This window comes from Magallana gigas, chromosome 10 (genome assembly GCF_963853765.1).
Source record: "Magallana gigas chromosome 10, xbMagGiga1.1, whole genome shotgun sequence".
In the NCBI taxonomy this organism is placed as follows: Eukaryota; Metazoa; Mollusca; class Bivalvia; order Ostreida; family Ostreidae; genus Magallana; species Magallana gigas.
The window spans coordinates 1540795-1553369 of record NC_088862.1 but is presented as its reverse complement, the minus strand read 5'-3'; the positions used below and the strand labels follow the sequence as shown (position 1 = coordinate 1553369).

Genomic DNA, 12575 nt, shown 5'->3' with positions numbered 1-12575 from the left:
ATTTTTTTTTTCTAAAAAAAAAATCAAAAAATTATTTTATAAGTTAATTAATGAATAAGCTATTTTGTATTACCGATTTGATGATGTAATTAAATGAACCATGGAAATTGTTCATACACTAACAATTCATTTTACATGCATTGCAATACTGAAGAAGATCTTAAACACAACTGCATTTTTATACGAATATAATCTTGATTATTTTGAATCCCTGATGTGGCCGAAGTATTGCCCACTGTCTATACAATTGAAAATCGACCTATTTCAGCATACATGCATATAAGTAAATTTATACCATGTATTTTAACATTTGAGTTTCCGAGAATAATCAAACTTTTTCCTACTAAAACATTCACCCTTCCTCACCCCATTGTGGACTCATTCTATATAACCAGGGTATCACCATTTAAACAAACTTGACTCTACTCTATATCTAAGGATGCTTTTACACAAGTTACAGATTGTCTTGCCAATTGGTTTTGAGAGGTGGATTTCTAAAGATTTCTTTTCTGGGGTTTTTTCTATGTAAAATAGAAATATCGTCGTCCAACCCAAACCCCGTGGATCATGATTTGAACACATTGAATCTACACTATCTGAGTATGCTTCTACACAATGCAAGCTTCGGCTTTTCTTGCCAATTTTTGATAGGAAGATTTTTCTCTATATTTTGCTATGTAAAACATTGGCTCCTCCCCTTTGTATTTGCCTCACCTTACCCCCGGTTATGAAAGCTATGCATATTGAGAACTGAAACTTCATCTCTATCTGGCAATACGAAAATCTGATCATCATAAGAAAAACAACCAAGGTATGCAAAATGACATTACTCCTTTTTGATATTTTCACTATGTATGTCAGTGTTTGTAATGGTTCAGCATTACAGTGATTTAATACGTATGGAGACTACATCAGATCATCATAAACTTTCGGATATGATTGGTTTAGTTAGGAACTATCACTAAACAATCGAAATATGTTAATTTGATATTTGAATATTTTTCTTCATCTTTTGTAGAGCTCTTCTTTTTTTTTAAATTGATATATTGTCTAAAAAGTAGTGTGTAGTTTATGGCTGATAATTACAGTGAAATGGACGTGGTTATGCAGAATGATTCCTGACAGCTGTGTACTGAACGATTATTGAATTCATACAGAGGTCATTCGAAAGATAGAGAGGTGCATATCATTATTATTATACCCCCCGCAAACGAAGTTTGGGGGGGGGTATATAGGAATCACCTTGTCCGTCTGTCCGTCCGTCTGTCCGTCTGTCTGTGCAATTGTGTCCGGTCCATATCTTTCTTATGGAGAAACATTGGAAGTTCATACTTCACACAAAGATTGCTTATGACCTGAGGGTGTGTCATGATCTTGGCCCAAGGTCATTTGGGCAAGGTCAAGGTCACTGGCAGAAAAAATACAAAATTCGTGTCCGGTCCATATCTTACTTATGGAGAATTATTGGAAGTTCTTACTTCACACAAAGACTGCCTATGACCTAAAGGTGTGTCATGCACTTGACCCAAGGTCATTTGGGCAAGGTCAAGGTCACTGGCAGGAAAAATACAAAATTAGTGTCCGATCCATATCTTTCTTATGGAGAATTATTGGAAGTTCTTACTTCACACAAAGATTGCCTATGACCTAAGGGTGTGTCATGACCTTGACCCAAGGTCATTTTGGCAAGGTCAAGGTCACTGGCAGAAAAAGTGCAAAATTTGTGTCCGGTCCATATCTTTCTTATGGAGAATTATTGGAAGTTGTTAATTCACACAAAGATTGCTTATGACCTAAGGGTGTGTCATGACTTTGATCCAAGGTCATTTGGGCAAGGTCAAGGTCGTTGGGAAAAATAGTGCAAAATTAGTGTCCGGTCATTATCTTTCTTTTGGAGAAGCATTGAATGTTCTACCTTCACACAAATATTGCTTAGGACCAAAGGGTGTGTCATGACTTTGACCCAAAGTCATTTTGGCAAGGTCAAGGTCACTGGCAGAAAAAGTGCAAAATTCGTGTCCGGTCATTATCTTTCTTATGGAGAAGCATTGAATGTTCTTACTTCACACAAATATTGCTTATGACCAGCAGTTTTAAAAAAATAGAGCAGTTGTTATTTATAGATAATGGACGGTGAAATCGATTCATCCAATATTTTTTATAATTGGAAAAATACTCGCATTATGATTTTCATCTTAGCGGGGGGTATCAATTGTGAGCTTGCTCACAGTACCTCTAGTTTTGTCTGGTTTTTGTTTTCATTTTCATTCGGTTTTTTGCTTGTTTGTCAGTTTTCTTTTTCTTTTTTATGAAATGTCTTTGAGTTCTCTATATGAAGCATTCAGATGTACGATTTTTTGTCATTTCTTTCTTATGTGAAAAGTGCAATTTCTAAATATCAAAAAAATATATATATGTTTCGTTTTCTTTAATTACATATCGTACATGGCAATTTCCAAAGGTCAAATAAGCAAGTCTCGGCAGTGGTCCGAGATTATGTCACGAGTGCGAAATGAAGAAAAACCACAGCGTTGTTGGTTCAACTGATCCAATGTCTAAATATTGCATACTTATTTGTAGCACAATGCACCTCTCTTACATTATTGGCCCTGCTCCTTATTTGGAGTCTGTTATAATATCAGTATTAATACAATTGCATCCACTTTTTTAAGCATTTGCAAGGAACGAAAATATACACCGAGAAATATGTGTATATGGAAAACTGATTAATAAATACGTGTACATATCTATACTACTATATTAAAATAATAGACTCGAATTTTTAGTCTTTAATACCGAGAAATCGGAAGAATACTGTTTTATATATTTTAAACATCATTGGTACTTGAAGTTTACCAATTTGTTTTGATTTTTTCTCAGTTAAGCTTCGCTTATTAATAATCAGCGAAAATTCCTCAAAACATCCCGGAAATCACCTGCATGAATTGTTTGGATTTTACAATCTTGCGCTTGCGCAATACATTCACGCTAACGGGATCTTTAGTTTGTTTCCATAATATCACATCTGCATGAATAAACTCAGAAATGATAATATACAGATACGGGTAAATTTTCATTGGACTTTTGCTATATATTCTGTTCATATATATTTATTTTAATGATTTCTTAAGAGAGAAAGTATAAAATAACAAATATACATTTCAACTAAGTTCTTATACTTTTGTCTTCGTGATGACAAAAATAGCTGATTACATGCAAAAAAGTAACATTATATTTGTTAGGAGAGTGAAGATAGAATATGTTTTATCGTAAAAATCAATAATGTCCTACGGACCCAGTTTTACAAAGAAAATGCGTGCACGTTGGTGAAAAGGTGTTGAATTCTTCCATTCTCTGGATTAAAATTTTTAGTTGAAAGGTATTTGCAGTCTTAAAAAGGTTTGTTGTGATGAATTTGACTATCATTTTCAAGGCAACTTCATTAATTTTCTCCAAAATCGTTCCGGAGCGATTCTGCAATTTTCTGCTACATTACGGGTATAAGGGATGCATTCTAACTAGCTGTGGTGATGGCCTTTCCCGAGACACAGTTAGATTATTCAAATTAAGGAAAGTGTAGTGAAACTAATAGCATTATTGTAGGCCTATAGCTTTGTTATGTAAATGTCAATAATAAGGTGTGTCGATGTACCTATTTCGTAAATGTCCGATATGCAATGTCAACCCGTGCACGCACGGGTCAAAGTCTAGTGTAAGCTTAAAAAAGCAAAATCAAATAATGTAAACAAAAAAGTATTCGGCAAAAAAAGCGAATTTGCGTGAATATACCGTATTTATAGTGAACTGTAAAAAAAATTCAGCATTCGTTAATGTTTTGTAACTTCATGTGTGTGTGGTTGGGGAAGGGGGTGGCAGTGTCACATGATAACTGAGATAACTGCATGTATGTAGAGGGTCGAGCATACATGTATACGACGATGAGCCTTAAAACTTTGAAATGCCCTTATAATAGTGATGAATCAAATACGCATACAAATACTGTCATGCACATATTACTATAGTATTAGAAATCAATCAAAATCCTCATGATAATCTTTGCATGGTTTTCTATTTATTTGTTGGGGGTTTTTTGTGGGGTTTTTTTTTTTGGGGGGGGGGGGGGGTTGAATGTAATGATTTACATGTGCATTGTTAGATGAAAGGAACCTCAACACGATTTGAGATTTTTTAAAAAATATGTATAAAATGGTTTACTTATGCATTTCATATTATATGTTGATTGACAAAAACTTGTCAGAATTCAAGTTACAATCACGATACAAAAGTTTCTTTGTTTACAAATATATGCAGCGTACAGAAATCATCATTTTTGACAAAGTGGCCCGTGCCAAAGATATTGAAAAATTGATTTGATTTGTTAACATGTATAGAAGATTATATTATCAACAAAATGTAACATTTGATATTGAAACTCAAACCAACAATGTACGTACCGGTCCCATTATTATTCATTATGAAGAGTCGAAATGGAATAAAGGAAAATAAGGTTCCATAATGAATGTCCCCAACATTATTATCCGCTTAGTAAAAATCTTGGCGCAAAAGTCAAATGGGCAAACATTGCATTTTAGGTGGAAAAAAGGAAAATTAAACACTGCCCAACCCCCCCCCCCTTTCTATGTAATTCTAAATTATGTATTATCTACAGAGTTCACAAATATATATTTCTAAAAAATTCTTGCTACAACTATAGATACATGTACATTTAAATTCAAATCGCATTTCAATATCAAACACACCTTGGAATCCCTGGTTTTTTTTCCCCGCTTTGGGCAATAAAATCGTCTATGTGGATTACATTGGGACTGTTATTCAATTGCGACATTCTGATGCAAAACAACACATTTGCACATGCAACAAATCGTTTCATGTTAACTTTCGTTGGCGCTCTTTTTAATGATTTCCATTTCAATAAAATGTTTAAAATTATTATCCTTTTTTGGTGTAATTAGTCCTACCGTTTTAAGAAGGCGCGCCTACTGAATTTGACAATTTGATTGGTCAATCGAAATGAAAGTGACCTTCACCGAAAAACAAACCTGCACATTGAAGTCATGAAGATCGACATTCATAACCACATTTTACCAGAGAACTGGCCGGATCTAAAACAGGTATTCATGGAGATTTGTCTCCCAATAACAGAATTCACATGGCATTACAAGCTGTCAGCATTTCAACTGCTAACGGCTCACACACAAAAAGCGTTTCGCACATGACTTCGATCGGGACCCTTTGACAGTTTGAGCTAATCCTGTATGAAAAACAAGTATTCCTTTTAAAGGAATGATCGGCGATAATGATATATTGATAGCAAGAAGCAATTAACATGATCAGTTTGATGTAAAATAATTTAAAAAGTATTGTATTTTTAAAAAATGTAGAATATTTTAAATCTGTACACCATAATGTCATCATTATAAACCGTCAACAAATTTAATTTTGAAATAAATTTGGGGAAAGCCGTTCATAAACGCCTTGTCTAGTTTAATATTTTTAATGTAATTATTAAATCTTAACGTATCTTCTTCTTCAGAATACTGAGTAGGGCTCTAAAAGAGCATTAACACGTATACAAAGAAAGAGTTGTATTAAAATAATTTAATGCGACTGAATAACATTGAATGCCATCATAACTTGCTATTGAGGTCGCATTATAACGTAACCTTGTTTATAAATCAAGCTGTCTTCCTAGCTACTATTATGCAACATCAATAGATCGAGGTCAGTTCATGGAGCATCTTCTTATGATTGAGGTCAGTTCATCGAGGTCAACTGCATTACTGAATGAACCTTTCGATCGAAATTCCTACGTGTGAGACAAAATGTGCATTCTTGAATTAACAGGTCGAACTGTATTTTATGTATGTTTGCATCTCTTAAGGTAAAGGAATTGAAATAAAAGTGAGTAAAATGTTATATAAATACTAAACCAAACTTCAAGTTTTTATAAGAACTTCTTATGCAAGCGGAATGTGTGCGCACGTGGAAGCATTTGACAGATGCCTCATATGGACACAATAGTGATCGGCCGAAGCCGATCACAATAACGGTCCATTAAAATCAAGTACATTGGAAAATATTAAGAGCATGTCTACGAGAAAACCATGCAAAAGTTGGTTGGAGGAAGGTTCTCTGATCAACTTCATATTTTATGTGCATCTATAAGAATTAATTTCAATATTTTGCCACAAAATTTTTTTTTATGTGGTCAGTCTAAACTAGGTTCTGCAGCTCTGTTACTAAAAATAGCATTTTGCCCCTTTTAAGAATAAAATTGTACATAATTCACCAAATTCTTGTTAAGAATTCTGAGTTAAGTTTAAATATAAATTCATAAAGTCCTTTAGAGTTACTACTTAAAATACATGTATGTTGCATTTATGCTGAATTTGTTGTTTGTGATTTTTCCCCCAAAATCTTAATCCTATGTATTATTCAATGTACTTGGTGTCAGTGGACCGTTTTTTTTTTTAAACATTTAAATATTATTATATTTCATGTTAAATACATGTTAAAAAATCTGATTGGTTTAGACGCAGTTGGTAATCCGTTCTATTACCCTCAGCGTTAGCAACCGTAAAAAAGAAGTAAAATTTTCGTTAAAATAAAGACATTCAGTATAATAAAATAAATAGTGCCTGTTTGGGAGGGCAACTGTTGAAATTGACACCCCGAGACAACCATTGTCAACCTCCACTTCACATCGGTTGACAGTGGTTGTCTTGGGGTGTCAATTTCAACAGTTACCCTCCCAAACAGGTACTATTTATATAATAGTGCATTGAAGATTTTTATTAAATTTTATGAGGAAATGGTTTTGATTTCAGCGCTATGGATATGGGGGATGGGTGCAACTTCATCACAAGTGTGCTGGGAAGGCAGACATGATGAAGGATGGAAACTTTTTCAGGACCATAGATGAAAACTGCTGGTCCCCAGAGGCAAGGATCAAGGACATGGATGAAACAGGTGAGAGAACTAAACAACTTATCTAATTGTAATACACAGGTGAGTCCAGGTAAATCAATGAAAAAATGACATTTCAATAACAAACCATCAACCATCTCAAAAATCCATAAAATGAAATACAAGTTCAAAGCAGAGCAACACTGACCTCAAAATAGATAGAGGTAGGATCAGGTGCCTAGGAGGAGTAAGCATCCTCTGCTGACCGGACACACCCGCTGGTTCTCTTTGTCGTAATCGGGGAAAAAAACCTGGAAAAGTTGGTAGACAATAATCCAGTTATATTATAATGCTGGTAATGAGGACTGAGCCTTGGGTGATCTTCGAGGATGAAGATCATGTAAGGGGAAGGAATGTGATGGTAAGATCGGTTTGAATTCCTGGGCTACATTTAGATGTCACTCAGTGGATAGAGTACTTGGTGAGAGATTACGGGGCCGGGCTGGAATCCCAGTCTTGTCGATTGTCAATATTTTCCCCTATCCATGCCACTACAGTTATGAACTTCCCCAATGTATGCCTAATATAAATGGAATTACCTAATCTATTTGCTGCAGATCCAATCTTGTGCAGCAGATCAAAGGATCTGGTTTTAACCTGATTGGATTTTCTATTTTCATTTTTTTTTAGGGGTGACAGTACAGGCCCTGTCCACAGTCCCTGTGATGTTCAGTTACTGGGTACGTGTGTACAAAATGTTGGTGGGAGCTTATTCAATTATTGTCAACCAAACTTCAGGCAAAAGCACTAAGTATTATTTGTGCCACTGGAATGGTAGCTTATTATAAGGCACTGTAAACATATAACATTTGGCTGTGTATACTTTTTAGCGTTTTTGGCGGAAAGCGGCTCCCGCTAATTCAATTACATCGCTAGATGCCTTTCATATGTGTATTAGAATGAGCACATTCACAAAATGCCTAATCAATTCCACCATAACTTGTTGAAAAATCATTTTCCGCCAAACATTGTACACGCTAAATAAAATATGTTTACAGTACATTAAGGGATGCTACATGTACCATTATTAAACATCATTCTGCTGTTAAAGTACTTTTGTATAATATATACTGTAAATTCCTTATATTACGCGAGTAATTAATTTGACGATCCTGCTGTTTTATATAAATTAATTCCTCGCGTTTAATTAGGAATCTACAGTAGATTAAACTATTATGAATATTTCCCTCCTCCTCATATCTGAAATGATGAATTTTCAAGATGATAATGTAAGTAACAAAAACATAACAGCCTTTGATTAAAGGATTAAATATTCCCTATCATCACCAATGATTTAGAAATGAAGACACAACTTTTCTCTCCTTGAACTTTTGTAGGCCAAACCAGCGGACACCTTAGACCTGAGTCAGATTCTGAACAATGACATAGCTGAGACGGTCAAGAAGTACCCCCAGAGGTTTGTGGGGCTGGGAACGCTCCCCATGCAGGCCCCAGAACTGGCTGTCCAAGAACTAGTCCGCTGTAAACAGGAACTAGGTCAGTAACCTCATTTAGTTCGTGGTCATTATCTGAATGTTTTGTTGCAGTCAATGCATATGCAATTATTTTAAAGTTTACAAAGCAGTTTAGTCGGGCGGTCTGTATTCGTCAACCTCTAAATTAATTTTTTGCATTTGATTAAACAATTAACCTCAATTTTTTTTCTTTAAGAATAATGTATTTTACCTAAGAAAAAAAAAGGCAACTTTGAGTTCTTCCTCTTTTCAAATATTGTAATGAAAATAGAATGTCTGCTTGTTGCATTGTATTTAAAATGTTAGGCCTGAGAAAAGTAACAAATATTTAATATTTGGCTTTACAAGTAATAAACACTGTCTTCCTCTTGAGACCTTTCATATGTCAGCCTTACTAACAGTCTTGAAATGTTCAGACTTTAATATTAATATTTGCCTTAAATACTCCATTTACAACCAGAGTTACCTTTTTTAAATGTTGATTTATTTTGACATGCTTTTGTTTCTCCTTCAGGATTTCATGGCGTACAGATCGGCTCTCATGTTAACGACTGGAACTTGGACGCCCAGGAACTCCGACCAATATTTGCGGTATGTACATGTACTACAATGTAATGGCAATTGTCTTTGAAAGTTTGTGGTAGGGCTACCCAAACCAGTGGTCCCTTGATAACTGACCACTTTTCATGTTATTCTATGAAGAACTACTATATGTGCAGAAGATGGATAATCATAAATCAGATAAAAACAAAATAATGAGAGTCTGGTGTTGTCCTCAAAAGAGAAATGTATTTTAGAGATGGTATTTTTCTAAAATTTAAAATTTTAGTTACTGGTTTAAGTAATTTATTTCATTTTGTAAATTCTTTTAATGAACATCTTTTTGAAGATGAGGAGATGGTTACATTTCCTTTTAAGATTTCCCTCTTAAATGTTGTATCAGATTTTTCTTATTAGAGTATTGTAGATTCCTTATTAAATGTGAGGAATTAATATCCGCATAAAGTTGCGAGAATCAACTCTCAAACTTTAATTTTGCTTTTATTTTTTAGACAGTTTAGAACTCTTAAATTATGATAAATAGTTGTTGCTCTCGATTTTATATTTTCGCGGTTTGATGCCAAACAGCAGACTTGTGGAATTCATACTGGTGTAAAATAAGGAATTTACAGTAACAATTTAATTGCAGGCCGCTGAGAAACACGAGATGTCCATCTTTGTTCACCCCTGGGACATGGACTTGAGCGGTCGGATGAAGAAGTACTGGTTACCCTGGCTGGTAGGTCAGTGAACTAGTTTATGGTATTGTTGGTCAATGTGGGGTGATTTAGTACTGAGGCCTATCACACAGAGTGGATCGCTTGAATAATCTTAATATTAAATGTTGTCACAAAAATATATATAATTTTGTCTCCAATGAATATCCCTGCCTTTTTGGTTCATTTTTTTTAAGTTGATTTATTTCATTTGTTTTAAGGAGTAAGCTTAATTCATCATGTTTATTGTTTTCCAGGAATGCCGTCAGAGACAGCCACGGCAATCTGCTGTATGGTCATGGGGGGAGTCCTAGAAGAATTCCCCAAACTCAAAGTCTGCTTCGCACACGGAGGTACGTTCTGTACTATTGTAATAGTGTATCTATATATAGCTCCTAGCGGGTTTACCATTTAGCTTAGTGGGGAGGGTGTTGGTTTATAATCAAAAGCTTTGGGTAAGAGCCTACCGGTAGTTATGGACACCCCATATTATACAATCTCTATGGCTTGAACAAAGATGTAGGATTTGATCTGTTTTATCTATTATAGAACAAAGCAATAGATTGCTTAGTTGAATAAGATGGGGTTTCTTCTTTTAAAATGTAAAACAGTTAAAAGATTTCAAAACTTTAAGCAGATTCCAATGTTTAAATTTCATTATTTACATATAGAAAGCGGGTCAAAGGTTATGAATCTTAAACATACACCATACACATAGTACGTGTAATACTATGTACATGCAGGAGGAAAGAAGTAGCAGACATTTTGACATGACTTTGATATTTCAGGGGGAGCCTTTCCCTTCACTGTGGGTCGTATTGAGCATGGTTATAATGTCCGTCCAGATCTGTGTGCTACCGACTGCAAAACTGGTCCCCGACAATTCCTGGGCAAGTTTTATACGGACACCCTAGTGCATGATCCAGTGGCCCTCAAACTTCTAGTGGACGTTATAGGGGAGGTAAGTCAATATGGTTGTAGATCTTGCCGACTACTTGTGTTCAAACAACTCGGTCCCTGTTTTGTTTGGTCATCATAATTTTCCTAAATGTATGCATCTACAGTACGATCAGACCCAACCTAACACCAGAGCACATCCCAACTAAACCCCAGGTTTACTTTGGGGGTTTATTTGGGGTTTTCTCTGGGTCCGCTTTTGAAAATTGGATCCACTCTGGGTTTATTTTGGGTCCACTTGGGGTGTACGTTAGGTATACTCGTGGTTTACTTTAGGTATACTCGGGGTTTGCTTTAGGTATACTCTGGGTATACTTGGGGTTTGCTTTTGGGGTCCACTGTACACAATGAAGTTTGAAACAGACCCATCTTTTATCTTACCATCTTGTTGCCTGTAATTCTGCCCCTTGTATATTCTAAATGCACGACATGTAGCATCTGCTTTCAAGTTTATACTTCTGATCAGGGTTTATTCTCTGTGTCCACTCTGGGTCGATTTAAGGTTTATCTTCTTTCCATTTATAATAAAAAGATAGTACAAGTCATATGTTTCCACATAAAAATTTCTCTCATGATTTTTTATTGTCAATTAATTTGATGTTTTAGTTTCTGAGAAACCTCTTCAATAAGCAATCATCTTTAAAAAAGAGTGAAAATAAATGTGTAATTTAAAAATTATTGTAAAATTTTATTCATTTTTTTTTTAGTTCATACCTCGATACAGATATATTGCAGATAATTTTAGTTAAAAGCATCTACACAATTTTGTGTTGGCAAATTAAAAAGAAAATTTTTATCATAAAAAGCAACTTAACATTTTTTATATGAAAGTCAATAGGCAACTCTGAACTCTGACTTTGTTAAAGTTGCTGAAGTCAATTCCTTTCAGAGCTATCAGTACTTTGATTTTGTCTGATCTCTCTCTTTTATCTAGGACCGGGTCATAATGGGGTCGGACTATCCTTTCCCTCTGGGTGAGCATCATCCAGGAAAGCTGATAGAATCCATGGACTTCCAGCAGCCACTGAAGGTACAGAGTCATTATAAATATCTCTAGAGCAGTATCTACACTATGTAGGATGGTCATCATCCCTGGGTTTTTTTGTCCCCCGCCGCAACGAGGTGCGGGGACATAGAAATGCCGGGCGTCCGTCCGTGTGTCCGTCCGTCACACTTTTTTGTAAGCGCTCTCATGCCTACAAATTTTGACGGATTTTCACTAAATTTATACCAAATGTTTATACCACTATTACCTTGGTCAAGTTCGAAAACCAGCATTGGTCGATACTTTTTGTTGGAGTTATGGTACTTTGACCGCAATAATGACTCCGTTTTATCCAAAAATTGACCTTGTAAGCGCTCTCATGCCTACAAATTTTGACAGATTTTCATTAAATTTATACCAAATGTTTATACCACTAATACTTTGGTCAAGTTCGAAAATCAGCATTGGTTGATGGACTCGATACTAGTATACTGCTTGACCGGCGGGGGACCCAGGAATTCTATTCTTGTTCGTAAAGAGTTAACATTTTGTTATCAGATGCTACTTCTTACTTTAATGTTGGTTAACATTGCTAACATTTAAGCAGTCATAAGCAATACCTTACCATGTAGTTCACCTGTTACATTTTAGGAAAATTAAATATAGATGTTCTTTGTATTGACAGGAAAAGTTGCTGGTTAACAATGCATGCGAGTTTCTGGGTCTGGACAGGAAAGCATTCCAATGAAATATAACAGGCTATTGTGAAGAAAACATCTTATTACCTGGTGAATAGTTCATGCCAAACAAGAGAGAGAGAGAGAGACAGAGAGAGAGAGAGAGAGAGAGAGAGAGAGCACAGTCAAGTTTTAAAGGTGTGCAAGGTTTTATGATTTTATGTTAAACAGTGCTTGT

General features: G+C 35.2%; 1 protein-coding gene across 1 annotated transcript; it reads left to right on the top strand.

Moving 5' to 3' along the window:
* Positions 1-5006: 5006 nt before the first annotated feature.
* Positions 5007-12467, top strand: LOC105337722 (2-amino-3-carboxymuconate-6-semialdehyde decarboxylase). Its single transcript, XM_011442587.4, has 10 exons — positions 5007-5132; positions 6849-6990; positions 7618-7667; positions 8325-8484; positions 8977-9053; positions 9652-9745; positions 9976-10071; positions 10507-10679; positions 11610-11705; positions 12346-12467. The coding sequence occupies exons 1-10, from the start codon at positions 5076-5078 to the stop codon at positions 12406-12408; spliced, it is 1008 nt and encodes a 335-aa protein (XP_011440889.3). The 5' UTR covers positions 5007-5075; the 3' UTR covers positions 12409-12467.
* The last annotated feature ends 108 nt before the right edge of the window (positions 12468-12575 follow it).